Source organism: Oryctolagus cuniculus, chromosome 18 (assembly GCF_964237555.1).
Source record: "Oryctolagus cuniculus chromosome 18, mOryCun1.1, whole genome shotgun sequence".
Lineage (NCBI taxonomy): Eukaryota > Metazoa > Chordata > Mammalia > Lagomorpha > Leporidae > Oryctolagus > Oryctolagus cuniculus.
The window spans coordinates 40964143-40977710 of NC_091449.1; the positions used below are offsets into that span (position 1 = coordinate 40964143).

The 13568-nt window shown below is 59.4% G+C and overlaps 1 protein-coding gene and 1 long non-coding RNA gene across 3 annotated transcripts; one reads left to right on the plus strand and one right to left on the minus strand.

Annotated features, from left to right (window-relative positions):
- The first annotated feature begins 11827 nt into the window (after positions 1-11827).
- On the plus strand, positions 11828-13400 carry CCL17 (C-C motif chemokine ligand 17). Of its 2 annotated transcripts, none has more exons than XM_070061959.1 (3): positions 11828-11968; positions 12579-12696; positions 13163-13400. In XM_070061959.1, exons 1-3 carry the CDS (start codon positions 11887-11889, stop codon positions 13281-13283), a joined length of 321 nt encoding a protein of 106 aa, XP_069918060.1. In that variant the 5' UTR covers positions 11828-11886; the 3' UTR covers positions 13284-13400. The 2 variants fall into 2 exon arrangements, with proteins under 2 accessions (XP_069918060.1, XP_008255558.1); XM_008257336.4 differs by having other exon boundaries at positions 12579-12657.
- Positions 12373-13355, minus strand: LOC138846396 (uncharacterized). Its single transcript, XR_011383873.1, has 2 exons — positions 13250-13355; positions 12373-12646 (listed from the first exon to the last, which is right to left on the minus strand). It is a non-coding gene; the product is annotated as an uncharacterized lncRNA (long non-coding RNA).
- Positions 13401-13568: the final 168 nt, after the last annotated feature.

The following is a 13568-nucleotide window of genomic DNA, read 5'->3' on the forward strand; positions in this document are numbered from 1 at the left end:
CAATCCCTGCCACAGCCTCATAGGAACCCCGTTTTCCAGGTGGGAACACAAACATGGAGAGGTTAAGGAATCGACCCAGCGTCATTCAGCTGTAGGCAGTCTGATGAAGGAGACTTTGCTTCTTTTGTTTGTTTTGTAAATCGTGGCACATTTTTTGTACAGCATAGCACCCAGTGATGAGAAGAAACGGGTGGACTGGGCCGGCGCCGCGGCTCACTAGGCTAATCCTCCGCCTAGCGGCGCCGGCACACCGGGTTCTAGTACCGGTCGGGGCGCCGGATTCTGTCCTGGTTGCCCCTCTTCCAGGCCAGCTCTCTGCTGTGGCCAGGGAATGCAGTGGAGGATGGCCCAGGTGCTTGGGCCCTGCACCCCATTGGGAGACCAGGAAAAGCACCTGGCTCCTGGCTCCTGCCATCGGATCAGCGCGGTGCGCCGGCCGCAGAGCGCCGGCCGTGGCGGCTATTGGAGAGTGAACCAACGGCAAAGGAAGACCCCTCTCTCTGTCTCTCTCTCTCTCACTATCCACTCTGTTAAAAAAAAAAAAAGAGGCCGGCGCCGCGGCTCACTAGGCTAATCCTCCGCCTAGCGGCGCCGGCACACCGGGTTCTAGTCCCGGTCGGGGCTCCAGATTCTGTCCCGGTTGCCCCTCTTCCAGGCCAGCCCTCTGCTGTGGCCAGGGAGTGCAGTGGAGGATGGCCCAGGTGCTTGGGCCCTGCACCCCATGGGAGACCAGGAAAAGCACCTGGCTCCTGGTTCCTGCCATCGGATCAGCGCGGTGCGCCGGCCGCAGCGCGCCGGCCGCGGCGGCCATTGGAGGGTGAACCAACGGCAAAAAGGAAGACCTTTCTCTCTGTCTCTCTCTCTCTCACTGTCCACTCTGCCTGTCAAAAAAAAAAAAAAAAAAAAAAAAAAAAAAAAAAAAAAAAAGAAAAAAAAAAAGACATTTGGCACAGCCGAGAAATCACCTCTTGGGAAGCCCCACATCCCGTATCGGAGCCCCTGATCCAAATCCCAACTGTTCCAGCCCCCATCCGCTCCCTACTGCTGAGCCCTGGGAGGCAGCAGATGACGGCTCAAGTGTTCAGGTCTCTGCTGCTCATGTCAGAGACTCTAACGGAGTTTCAGGCTCCTGGCTCAGCCTGGTCCAGCCCTGGCTATTGTAGACTACTGAGGAGTGAACCAGCAGATGGAAGATCTCTACCTCTCTGCCTTTCAAATAAAAAATGAAAATAAATGAGCTCCTGGCTTCGGATTGCGGTGCGCTGGCCGCGGTGTCCACTGGGGGGTGAACCAACGAAAAAGGAAGACCTTTCTCTCTGTCTCTCTCTCTCACTGTCCACTCTGCCTGTCAAAGAAAGAAAAAGAAAATAAATGAATTAATAATGTTTGGAGTCCCTAGCTTCTTTCTAAAAGGAGAGAAGATCGTGTGGACATAAACACCCCTCGCGATGTGGTAGGACAGCTGCACCAGGGCGGCGCTGATTGGAGCAGGAACAGGTGCAGCACAGGCTGTGTGCTGATAAGGACAGCCCTCATTAGTCAGTAAACTACGACGACGCACGAGGGACAGAGGGGCACCCAACCTCACCTCCACTGTGGTCAGGAGAGGCCCGTGGGGAGCCGGTGCTGTGGCATAGCAGGTTAAGCCAGCACCACTTATGGACACCAGTGCAAAACTTGGCTTCTCTAGTTCCAATCCAGCTCCTTGCTAATAATGCGCCTGGGAAAGCTGTGGAGAAGGTTCCCCCCACCCCCGTAACTCTGCCTTTCAGATAAAGAAAAATAAATCTTTAAAAAAGAGAGAGAGGGCCGGAGCCGCAGCTCACTAGGCTAATCCTCCGCCTTGCAGCTCTGGCACACTGGGCTCTAGTCCCAGTTGGGGCGCCGGATTCTGTCCCAGTTGCCCCTCTTCCAGGCCAGCTCTCTGCTGTGGCCAGGGAGTGCAGTGGAGGATGACCCAAGTGCTTGGGCCCTGCACCCCATGGGAGACCAGGATAAGTACCTGGCTCCTGCCATTGGATCAGCGCGGTACGCCAGCTGCGGTGGCCATTGGAGGGTGAACCAACGGCAAAGGAAGACCTTTCTCTCTGTCTCTCTCTCTCTCACTGTCCACTCTGCCTGTCAAAAAAAAAAAAAAAAAAGAGAGAGAGAGAGAGAGAGAGAGGCCTGTGAGCATCAGTGACACAGGTAACACATGTGTTCATCTGTGGGGCCGTTCAGGGCTGGTTAATAATGCAGGCATGCCCTCCGAACTCTACTCCATTTGGCTGATTTTGCTACTGTCTTTTAAAGTTGTCTTTATTTGACAGGCAAAGTTGGGGGGGGGGGGAGAGGGAGAGAGATCTTCCACCTGCTGGTTCATTCCCAAATGCCCACAAAAGCCAGGGTTGGGCCAGGCTGAAGCCAGGAGCTGGGAACTCATCCAGGTCTCCCATGTGGGTGGCAGGCACCCCAGCACTTGAGCCATCACCTGCTGCCCCCCACGGTGCACATTAGCAGGAAGCGGGATCAGAAGTGGAAGCAGTCTGCAAACCTGGCCACTCTGATGTGGATGCAGTGTCCCACGTGGATGCTTAGCTGCTGTGCCAAATGCCCACCCCTGTATTGCTTCTAACTCCCATCCCAAGTGTCCACACCCAAGGCATCAGGCTGAAGTGGCTCCCCAAGGATGTGGCCTGGGGCTTCTGCCCTTTCTCTGTCCTCCCCCAACTTCCTCTCCCTCAGGGAGCGCATCCTCACTGAGCCCCTGAACACAGTGAAGGCACCCCAGTTGCCAGGCTCCTCCCAGCATGAGTCTGTGGGGAGGGTGGGAGAAGGAGGTGGCTGGCGGCTGAGGGGTCAGATGGGCTTTGAGAGACATGGGAATAGGAGAGGAAATGGGCAGGACAGATGTCCATCCCCCTCAAAGTGAATCCACAGATTCAGTAAAAATAAAATAAAATAAAATGCCACGTTATTTTGGGAGGAGGAGTAATTTTAGTTTCATTTTAAAAAGCAGAAGCAGTGGGAGAGCTGGAAGGAGTGCAGGCGAGGAACCACGTGGGGAGGACAGACAGCCAGAGCCGGGCTGGCCGGGGACCCGCGGGCTGTTGGGGCGCTGGCCTCTCTTTACAAAGGGCATCCCTAACGACTCCCGCTTCCCAGGTTTGGGACTATGCTACATCAAGCACCAAATTCTGAGGCACAGCCCCTCTCCCTGCTGGCTTCCTAGCAGGGGGATGCCAGCCACAGGTGCAGGGAGAGCCCCAAGGCATGTCCAAGGGGCCCCTTGGAAGAGCCTGAGCCCCCAGGGTGCGAGACTGTTGGCGCTGGCCCTGGTGCTGAACCACGATGGAAAGTTTCCCTGGGAACACAGGGTCCACAGGCAGGAAGGATGCCTCCAGGCAGGCCTCCAGGCTAGGAGCAGCAGACCATGGAAGACTTCAGGACTTCTGTCACTGTACCTGGAGGGCCATCGGGAGACCAAACGCTCCCTGGAAAGGGAGTCGGGCTCACACAATGAATTAAAGGAATTGATTTCTGATCCTGCAGGGGTGTCCCAGGTTCCTAGGGCCCTGGCATCAGAGAGGTGCTGAGACCAGCATCTCAACACTAGCAAGAGCCGGTGGGGGAGGCAGCCTGCGTCAGCAACAGCACCTGCCATTCCTCCATCTGCCCATCGTCAAGGCAACACGCTTGTGCTGAGGGCCAAGGGGCTGGGCAGAGAGCACTGGGAAGAAACACAGGTCTCTGCAGCACTGACATCCCAGGAGCTATGGGACGGCAGGTTCAGAGGAGACAGGCATGGACACACGCCGGAAGTCAGTGCAAGACAAGTGGGAAAGCAAAAGAGAAAAAGAAAAAAAATCATAGCAGAGGAAGGGCTTGGGATGGGATGTGACTTTTTAAATTTTAAAAAAGCTTTTGTTTATTCATTTTGAAGAGCAGAGTGAAAGAGGAAGTGAAGGAAAAAGAAAGAGAGGAGGTCTTCCAGCTGCTCGTTCACTCCCCAAACAGCTACAACCGCCAGGGCTGGGCCAGGCTGAAGCCAGGAGCCTAGAACTCCATCCGGGTCCCCGACATGGGTGCAGGGGCCCAAGTACTTGGGCCATCTTCCGCTGCTTTCCCAGGTGCATTAGCAGGGAGCTGGATGGGAAGTGGAGCAGCTGGGACGCGAACCGGCGTCCACAGGGGATGCTGGTGCTGCAGGTGCTGCTGCCCCAGGGGATGAAATTTTTCGACAGCGTAAGTGACACTGAAGTGAAAGTCCAAGGGAGCGGAAGCAGTGGGTCGCGCAGGTGTCTGGGAGGGAACCGTCCGGGCCGCAGGAGCAGTGCCTGCAGCTCGCCCTGCAGGATGAGCAGGAGGCCATGGGGCTGGAGCCGCATCAGAAGCGGGATCTTTGGAGAGCTGCGGCCCTGTCTGTGGTGCGAGGACAGACTGGAGGTGGCAAAGAGGTGACAGGGAGACCGCCCAGCAGGCAGCTGCGGGGACCCTGGCGGGGCTGATGATCCTGGATGCTTCTGAAAGGCAGCACCGTGAGCTCACCCAGCAGGTGGGGGCAGGTGACAGGAAGAGGTAAGGCCAGAGCCTGGGTTTCTGGCCTGAGTGATGGGGAGGAGGCGGGGGCCTGGCAGAGATGGGTGCAGCCGGTGTGGGGCTGGCTGGGAATCAGGAATCCGCCGTCAGATTCAGGGGGCTGGAGTTCCTACATGGCCTACCAAGCAGGCAGCTGGATACCCGGGTCAGGAACCGCGAGAGGAACAGGGTGCGGGGCCCTGGGCAGGGATGCTATTTAAAGTCGAGAGCGCACGGCTCACCAGACCTGGGCACTGAAGCCGCGGACGCGGGGCCCGCCCTCTCATTTTATGGATGTAGAAACCGGGGCTCACAGAGAAGGGACTTTGAGCTTGAGGGCTCCCCACCTGTTGATGGTCGAGTCTAATTCAAAACCAGCTGACGAGGGCTGGCGCTGTGGTGCCGGCATCCCATATGGGCGCAGGTTGGAGTTTCAGGTGCTCCACTCCCGATCCAGCTCCCTGCAAATGCACCTGGGAAAGTGGGGGAAGACGGCCCAAGGGCTTGGCCCCCTGCACCCCATGGGAGACCCAGAAGCTTAGCCCTGGTTGTTGCAGCAATTTGGGGAGTGAGCCAGTGGATGAAGATCTCTCTGTCTCTCTCTCTCTCTCTAACTCTGCCTATCAAACAAATAAAATAGATCTTAAAATAGTTTTGACTGGAAGGCAGTAGGGAGCCACAGATGGTCCCACCATTGGAGCAGCCCTTGTGAAAGGCCCCTCAGATGTGGGCACCGCACGGAGAAATCCATCAGGAAGAGAGGGACCCAGAAGCCAATGAGCCTGGTGGGGCCTGAGCTGGTGGGGCCTGAGTGGGTGGGGGTGGGGAGGAAGTGATGGCGCCCAGCAGGCCGCTGTGACTTGGGGGCTGGAGGAAACAGTGACAGCTCTTACGTCCTCAAGCCCCAGGTCCCAGGCGTAAGAGGACAAAGTAAAGGGGCTGCCCCGAGGGGAGGGCTCAGGGCTGCCGGGAAGAGAATCCCCAGCAAGGACCCTGCCCCGCATGCCCCGCCCCGGTGCAAGGGGGAGACGCGGAGGCACGCTTTGCAGATGAGGAAACTGAGGTTCAGGCTCCAGGAACAGGTAGACAGGGCCCAGGACCCGGGGCTGGGGCTGGAGCTGAGGCTTGGCGGGCATGTGCTGGGAACCACCGCCCCTCGCTGGCCACTCTGAGGCCCAGGGAGCAGCTTCTTGGGAGTGTCGCGGCCAAGTGGGAAGTGTAGACCACACTTCAGGAAGTTTCGTCACGAATGAAAGGAGAATAAAAAGGCTGTTGCGTGCGGCGGGTGTGGGGTCAGCGCAAGGGCATGATGGAAGTGGAGGGCCATGATCACAAGTCCGCAGAGGACAAGCGGGTCTCGGTGGGACGCAGCGGGCAGCCGGGAGGCGGGGCTGTGACGGGGGCACTGGGAGAGGCTCCTCTGGGAGGAGGGCTGGAAAGCCACAGCCGAGGGGCGGGCGTGTGGTGCAGGGGTTAAGCCGCTGCCTGGGCACCAGCACCCTGTTTCAGAGTGCCTGGGTTCAAGTCCTGGCTCTGCTTCCCATTCCAGCTTCCTGCGGATGCGCACCCTGCAGCAGGCGATGGCACAAAGTACTTGGGTCCCTGCCAGCCATGTAGGAAACCTGGACGGAGCTCCTGCTTCCTGGCTGTGGCCTGGCCCAGCCTGGGCTGTTGCAATCATTTGAAGAGAGAATCAATGGATGTGAGATTCTCTCTCTAAGAAATTAAAATAAGTAAATACTTGAATAAAATTTTAAAATGTCACAGTTGAGGCCATTCAGGCTTGGCAGACAAAGGCCACAGCCCACAAGGAAGCTGTAAGATCCGGGTGCCCTGAGGCTGGCGCTGTGGCACAGCGAGTTAAAGCCCTGGCCTGCCGTGCTGTAGCATCACATGTGGACTCTGATTTGAGTCCTGGCTGCTCCACTTTCGATCCAGCTCCCCGCTAATGCACCTGGGAAAGCCGCAGAGGATGGCCCAAGTGCTTGGGCCCCTGCACCCATGTGGGAGACACGGAAGAAACTCCTGGTTTTGGATTGGCCCAGTTCCAGCCATTTCAGGAGTGAACCAGCCAATGAAAGACCTCTCTCTCTCTCTCTCTCTCTCTCTCCCCTTTTCTCTGTAACTCAAATAAATAAAATATAAATCTTAAAAAAAAAAAAAAAAGAATCAGGGTGCCCTGGATGGGCTTCCTACGTTTGATCCACAACAGAAGGGATCACAAACTGGTGGGAGCACTAGACTGAAAATAATCTGTTCCAGGGTGAAGGGGCCCCCAGGACAAGGGGAGCTGGGCCCGTGCTGCAGACCACACATCTTCCCATGTCTCCATGCCTGTTTCCATCCATCACCCATCCAGCCACACTTCCAGCATCCAGCATCCTATTCACCCATTCCTCCATCCATCCATCCACATATCTGCCATCCATCATCTATCCATCACCTGTCACCTATTCACCCATTTTTTTTTTTGACAGGTAGAGTTATAGACAGTGGGAGAAAGGAGACAGAGACAAAGGTCTTCTTTCTGTTGGTTCACTCCCCAAATGGCCGCTATGGCCAAAGCTGTGCCGATCCAAAGCCAGGAGCCAGGTGCTTCTTCCTGGTCTCCCATGCAGGTGCAGGGGCCCAAGCATTTGGGCCATCCTCTAATGCTTTCCCAGGCCAGCAGAGAGCTGGACTGGAAGAGGAGCAACTGGGACTAGAACAGGCACCCATTTGGGATGCCAGCACCACAGGCGGAGGATTAACCAAGTGAGCCACAGCACCGGCCCCCATTTTTTTTTTTAAGATTTTATTTATTTATTTGAGAGGCAGTTACAGAGAGAGAGAAGGAGAGACAGAGAGGGAGGTCTTCCATCTGCTGGTTCACTTCCCAAGAGGCCTCAATGGCTAGAGCTGGGCCAATCAGCAGCCAGGAGCTTCTTCTGGGTCTCCCATGCAGGTGCAGGGCCCCAAGGACTTGGGCCATCTTCTGTTGCTTTCCCAGGCCATAAACAGAGAACTGGATCAGAAGAGGAGCAGCCGGGACTTGAACTGGCGCCCATATGGGACACTGGTGCCGCAGGCAGAGGCTTAGCCCACTATGCCACAGTGCTGGCCCCTTGCCCTTTCTTCTGTCAGTCTATCCATCCACTCACTCATTCATTCACCCATCCATTCAACCATCTACCTCTTCATCCATTCAATAAACATTTCATTAGCACCTACGTGGTGCTAAGTCCTAGAGGGATACGTTGCAACACAAAAGAGATCCTTGTCTTCTGTGTGAGACCCAACAAATAAGCCCGGAATCAAGTGCAATGTGAAGCCGGTCAGGATGGGGAAGTCAGTGACCTCTGAGGACACGGGGTGGGGTGGGGTGGTCTTGAAGGAAGGAAGCGAGGGTCCACGCTGCGTCTGAAGCAGAAAGAAGCGGGAGTGGGCGAGAGTGTCCTGGATGAGGGCCTAGCTGTACAAGGCCTGGGGCATCAGCAAGAGCCCAGCATGTGTGAGGAACTGAAAGAGGGCCCATGTGTCTGGAACAAAGTGACGCAGCGGCCAGGGCGAGGGAGGGAGAGGTGGAGGCTGGAGAAGGGGGCGGGGCTTCGGGTCTCATCCTGAGGGCGTCGGAGAGACTTGCTCAGGTCTGTGTTTTGGGAACATCACTGGGAGGGAGAAGCCCTGGAGGTACACAGCTGGAGGCTGAGCCGTGGGTGTGGTCCGTGGCCACAAAGGCCCACGGGCAGCAGACCCAACAGGTGCTCTGGCTCACTGGCCGTGGGTGGCCCGAGAGTTGCTGTCCTGACCCCCAGCAGACCATCAACCTACCAGGGATGAGGGGCTCATTCGTGAGCCCCTCAGGCCCTCAGGCCCACAGGACCAGGGTAGGGGCGTGTAGGGGCGGGGTGCCAAAGTAGAAATAACACCAGGGGCTCCCACCTCTCAGCCAGGCTGGCCCTGCCCCCTGGCTCTCACCGGATCGGCAGGGCAGGATGAATCCAGCTTCGGGAGCCATCAGAGCGTGGAGCTGAGGGGATGAGACTTCGAGTCCATAGCGTGACCTTTTGGGCGGCGCCTGCTGGACACGGGCTGCCGCTGCCGCCCAGCCTGCCCCTCCTGGCTGGCAACCATTGTCAAGTGCAACTGAAGATGATGAAGTGAATCCCTGCCCCCCACTGCCACCCGGGCCGTTGCCCCATGACTGGCAGCGCCCCTGGTTTTGCCCCATCCCACCAGCTCTCTAAGACGCCTGGGTCCAGCCAGAGGAGAGACAGGAACCTCACCCCCTCTTTCAGCGCGAGGGACCCCATAATTCTGCAACTCCAGCCCCTTCTGGCCCCAGCCAAGTCGGGGTGTGGATCCCCTCTAGCTGGTCTCACCCCCAGGGACTCCCTGTGGCTGCAGCCCCCTAGGGTGGGGCAGAGGGTGGCAGGTGCACAGGTGGGGCTTGGCTGGCCTTGGTGGGGGGAGGGGTTGAGGCAGGGAGTCACTGTCACAACCTCTCAGATCCCCTTCCCCCTTTCCACACTTCTAACAGACACTTCCGGCTGCTTCCCTGCCTCTGCCCTTGCCCTCCCCACCACTGCCTGCCGCCTCCTCCAGGGAGCACTCCTGATTGTGCTGACGGACCCTGAGGTCCTGGTGTCCTCACAGCACTGGGGAGGTCTCTCCGGGCCCCCTTCCCCTGGGTATTCAGGCCATTCCTTCCGGAAGGCCCCCTGGAGTCAGCAGCAGAGCCTGGGAGAGGTGAGGAGGAGCCGTCTGGTTAATCCATGAGGAAACACCCTGACAAATGTCCCTGGTCCCTGCGGCCGCCCAGCGAGGCCGAGAAGCACGCACGTCCCCCTCCGCCCGCGCGGTGTCCACTCGTCCAGCGTCGTCACAAGCCCACTCGGCGCAGGACAGAGCAGCAGGGCCCAGTCCTGCGGAACTTCGCTGACCCGGCTGGGCTGCTTTCCTGCCTGTGGTCTGCTCTGCCTGTTTCCCTTCCAAACCTTTGCTCAGGCAGTGGCTATGCACTCATCTACGGCCCTCCGGCTGCCTCCTCCAGACAGCCTTCCAAGATCTCCAGGTGAGAAGCAACCTCTCCCTACTCCTGGCACCAAGGCTCAGGATCACCCCTGCATGCCCCCACTTTGGGTACTCACCCCTTGATGCCCCAGCCCCCCAGGGCAGGGCTGGGCTGGCCTCTGCCCTCCCTCTGCCCCTGGGATGGCCCTCCTGGCCAGTGGCCTGCAGCAGCCCACAGCTGGTCCAGAAACTTCTGCGGCTGTTGGCTTGAGTGGTTTCCTAGAATGGACAGGGGAATTTGGGTCCTTCTGGGGAAGCGCTTAAAGGCTGTAGCTGGGCATAAGAGGCTGCAAAACCCACTCAGGGAGTTTCCCGGGCAGGGGGCCCACCCGGGTCGTCGTCGTGCCCGTGTGCCCTCTGGGGCCCAGAAGCATCCGCGCCCTCGGCGGCAGGTGGAGGAGCCACAGGAAGTGGATGGGAGGCAGTGGGCAGAGGGCACAGAGAACAGGGCGGCTGGGGCCACGCCCTCTGCCCTGCACGGCCACTGCTGGGGCTCCCACACACACTTCCTCCGCCTCCACAGGCCTTGACAGAAGGCTGGCCGGGCCGGCGCTGCGGCATGGTAGGCGAAGCCTCCGCCTGCTGCGCCGGCATCCCATGTGGGCATCGGTTTGTGTCCCAGCTACTTCTCTTCTGATCCAGCTCTCTGCTATGGCCTGGGAAAGCAGAAGACGGCCCAAGTGCTTGTACCCCTGCACCTGCGTGGGAGACCTGGAAGAAGCTCCTGGCTTCTGATCAGCTCAACTCCAGCTGTTGTGGCCATTTGGGGAATGAATCAGTGGTTGGAAGACCTTTCTGTCTCCTGCTCTCTGTAACTATCTCTCAAATAAATAAATAAAATCTTAAAAAAAAAAAAAAAAAGAAAAGAAAAGAAAAAAGAGGCTAGCGGGGTGGGTGGGGGATGCAGGAAGCTGGTTCCAAGGATGAGCACCTGCAAGAAGAGCGCCCTCTCCCGGACCAGTGAGCAGAAGCCTGGGGGCAAGGTTAGGGTCTTGACAGAGCCACCCTCACCATGGGTGATGAAATTGAGGCCCAGAGAGGCTCTGTGAGCTGCCCAGGGTCACACAGCTAGACAGTGGCAGGGAGGTTCTGCCATGAGCAGGGGAAAGTCTCCCTGGCAATCCAGAGCTGGCCCTGCGGGGTGGGGGTTGGCATGGGGGGGGCTGCCTGGTCTCTCTTCCCATGATCTGTGCTTGCTCTGAGGAGCCAGGAGCTCACGCCGTGAGCCTGATGACCGCTCCTGGGAGGGTCAGGTTCAGCAAAGAGCTTGCTGGTTGGTATCATCACTGCTCCATGAAAATGTAATGAGGGTTCACGGATTAGCGCGGCCCACTGTGGGCAGGCAGGACGCACCTGGCGCCACGACGGGGAGCAGGTGGGAGGATGTGGAATGGACGTCACCTGCAGCATCTCTGGGTGCTCAGGGGCAGGGTGGAGCCAGGCCTTGACTCCCCCACGTCAGACTCCAAGTCCAAGCACTTTCCAGCCGCACACCTGCGAGATGAGGCACACAGGAATGCCCGTGCTCTGGCCACGTGACCTGACTCATCTCCGTGATGCCGGGGTCAGGGACTGGGCGGGAAGCCCAGTGCAGATGCTGGGCGCTGCTCGGCCAGAGGTGAGAGGCACCCGTGTTGCCCAATCCCTCCCTTCTGTTCTTCGGTCTTCCCGGGCTGTGGGAGTGACGCCTGGACTGACTGGTGCTCAAGGCCCCGCCGGGCTGCAGCCGTCTGTGCTTAGGGTCCTGCAGCCAGGGTCGCTCTGGGCCCCGGGCTTTCTCAGAATCCGAAGGAAAGGGCCTTGCGCACCTGTGCACCGAGGTCTGCCGGTGCCTAGGTGGGCCCCCAGCAGCCGGAGGCCCGTGTGGGGCGGGGTCCCAGGGATGGGGCTGGGCACCGTGTGGCACCGGGCAGGAGGGAAGTCCTCCAGCGTTCAGGGAGCAGGGAGCAGGCCTGAAGCTGGCTGAGGATGAGACTTTGTGATTCTGCCCATAGAGGAACCAAGAAATGTCCCCTTGGAAATGAGAAGTGTCGTGGCCCCGGACACACGGACCCCACCTCTGTCCCCCTCGAGTCCCGTTCTCTGGAAAGCCGCAAACATTCCAAAACTGGACTTACACTGAATCATCTCAGATTCTTCGAACTGCCCTGCTCTGGGGAAGGATGTTGGGGGAGGTGACAGGAGGCGGAGCAGATGGCCCAAGAGGTTAAATAGTCACCTCCCCAAGCCAGACACACCCTTGGCTCGCGTCCTGTCTCCCCGTCTCCCCGTGGAAGGATGCCTGGCACCATGCACCCCCTGAGGCTGCTGTTCCTGGTTGTTGTCCTCCTGGGGGCGGCCCTGCAGCACAGCCACGCAGGTGAGAGCCAGGCCGGGCGTGCAGGAGCTGAGGGTGCGGAGACAGCAGCGGTCTGTGTGTCACTTATACACCAGGGACGGGGAGGGCTGCTGGCAGGGCGCGGTGTGGAGGGAAGGGACAGAGAAAGCATGCACGTGGCAATGGCGTGGACAGGCCAGCACGTGGCACCGAAGTGCTTAGGAGCAGGACCGACTCCACGTTGTTGCTGGACTCCGTCTACTTGAAGGGCTTCAGGCACAAGGAGAGACTCAGAGCAAGGAGAGCAGGCTGAGCTCCCTGGGCGGGGCAAACGGGGGCTTTTAGAATCAGCGGAGACAGGGTACGCTCAGGGATGCACAGCTGCAGCCAGGACTCGCGCACAGACCTGGGCCCAGCCTGAGAGACGCACAGCACACGGACTCCCAGGGCACACACAGAGGGCACGTGTTAACACAGGCGCACGCATGCGTGCACTCACTCAAGGATTCATGCAGCCCCCCGGGCTCCCCACACAGAAATGCACTCACCCACCCTCCGCGACGGACCCACCACACACAGCGGCCTCCCGCACGTGCACGCACGCACACATGCATGCATGCAGACGCTGCCAGCGGCTCCTCTCTCTCCGTAGCTCGAGCCACCAACGTGGGCCGGGAGTGCTGCCAGGAGTTCTTCAAGGGCGCGATCCCCCTGCGGAAGCTGGTGTCGTGGTACAGGACCTCGGCAGAGTGTCCCAAGGAGGCCATCGTGTAAGTCCCCTGCCCCACCTCTGCTTCTAGGGGGCCGGGCAGGCCCTGGAGCTCCCAGGGTACCCACTGGGGATCGGTGTGGGAGGGGAAGAGAGGGGACAGTAGTCCCTGTAGTCACAGGCCTGGCTCTGGTCCGAGCTGGGCCACAGAGTCCCAAGGCCATGTCCCCTCTGCCACCCCTACTCGCCAGGCTCTAGGTGGCCCAAGGAGTGGCACACAGTCCCACAGCGCCAGCTGCCTGGCTGGGCCAGGCTGAGGCAGGGCCCTGGGGGGTGGACAGCAGCAAGGGCAGAGCCTGGTGTGCCACACCTGCCCCCCGATGGCCTGGATGACATCCAGCAAGGTCCTGCCCCTCGTGGTCCCCCGGGTCCTGGTCGGCACAGGTGGGATGGCCTTGGGATTCTAGAAGGTTCTTGGCACCCTGACAGCCCCTGGCGGTTTCCTCCCCGCCCCCACCCCCCGGCAGGCTTGTAACCACCCAGGGCAGGCTCGTCTGCTCGGACCCCAAGGATGGGCGAGTGAGAAAGGCCATCAGACGCCTGCCAAGACTCACCGTGCCGCGGGACCTCGCCGACCGGAAGTCCTGAGGCTCTCCCAGCACCACCCGGGCCGCTGGGTCCACCAGACACAGAGACCCCGCCAGTCCCTGTCCGGAGCTGCTGTCACGGGGACAAGAGGGTGCGGATTAAAGTGTGTCCCCTCGGCCTGGGTCTGCGCATTCTGTTCCTGGGAGCAGGGCCCTCAGAGCCAAGTGCCCCTGCCCTCGCAGGCTCAGACGGGCAAGCCGACCGCCGCAGGCCACGTCCAGAGCAGAGGTCCCGGGTGGGCAGGGCCAGCTGCCCCTTCCCGTCTGCACTCCCTGGCACGTGGGA

Excerpts from the sequence above, each read along its gene's own strand:
- CCL17 (XM_070061959.1), top strand. The coding sequence starts at position 11,887 with ATGCCTGGCACCATGCACCCCCTGAGGCTGCTGTTCCTGGTTGTTGTC. Across the intron at positions 11,969-12,578 it reads CCTGCAGCACAGCCACGCAG|CTCGAGCCACCAACGTGGGC; the intron begins GTGAGAGCCAGG and ends CTCTCTCCGTAG. Across the intron at positions 12,697-13,162 it reads TGTCCCAAGGAGGCCATCGT|GCTTGTAACCACCCAGGGCA; the intron begins GTAAGTCCCCTG and ends ACCCCCCGGCAG.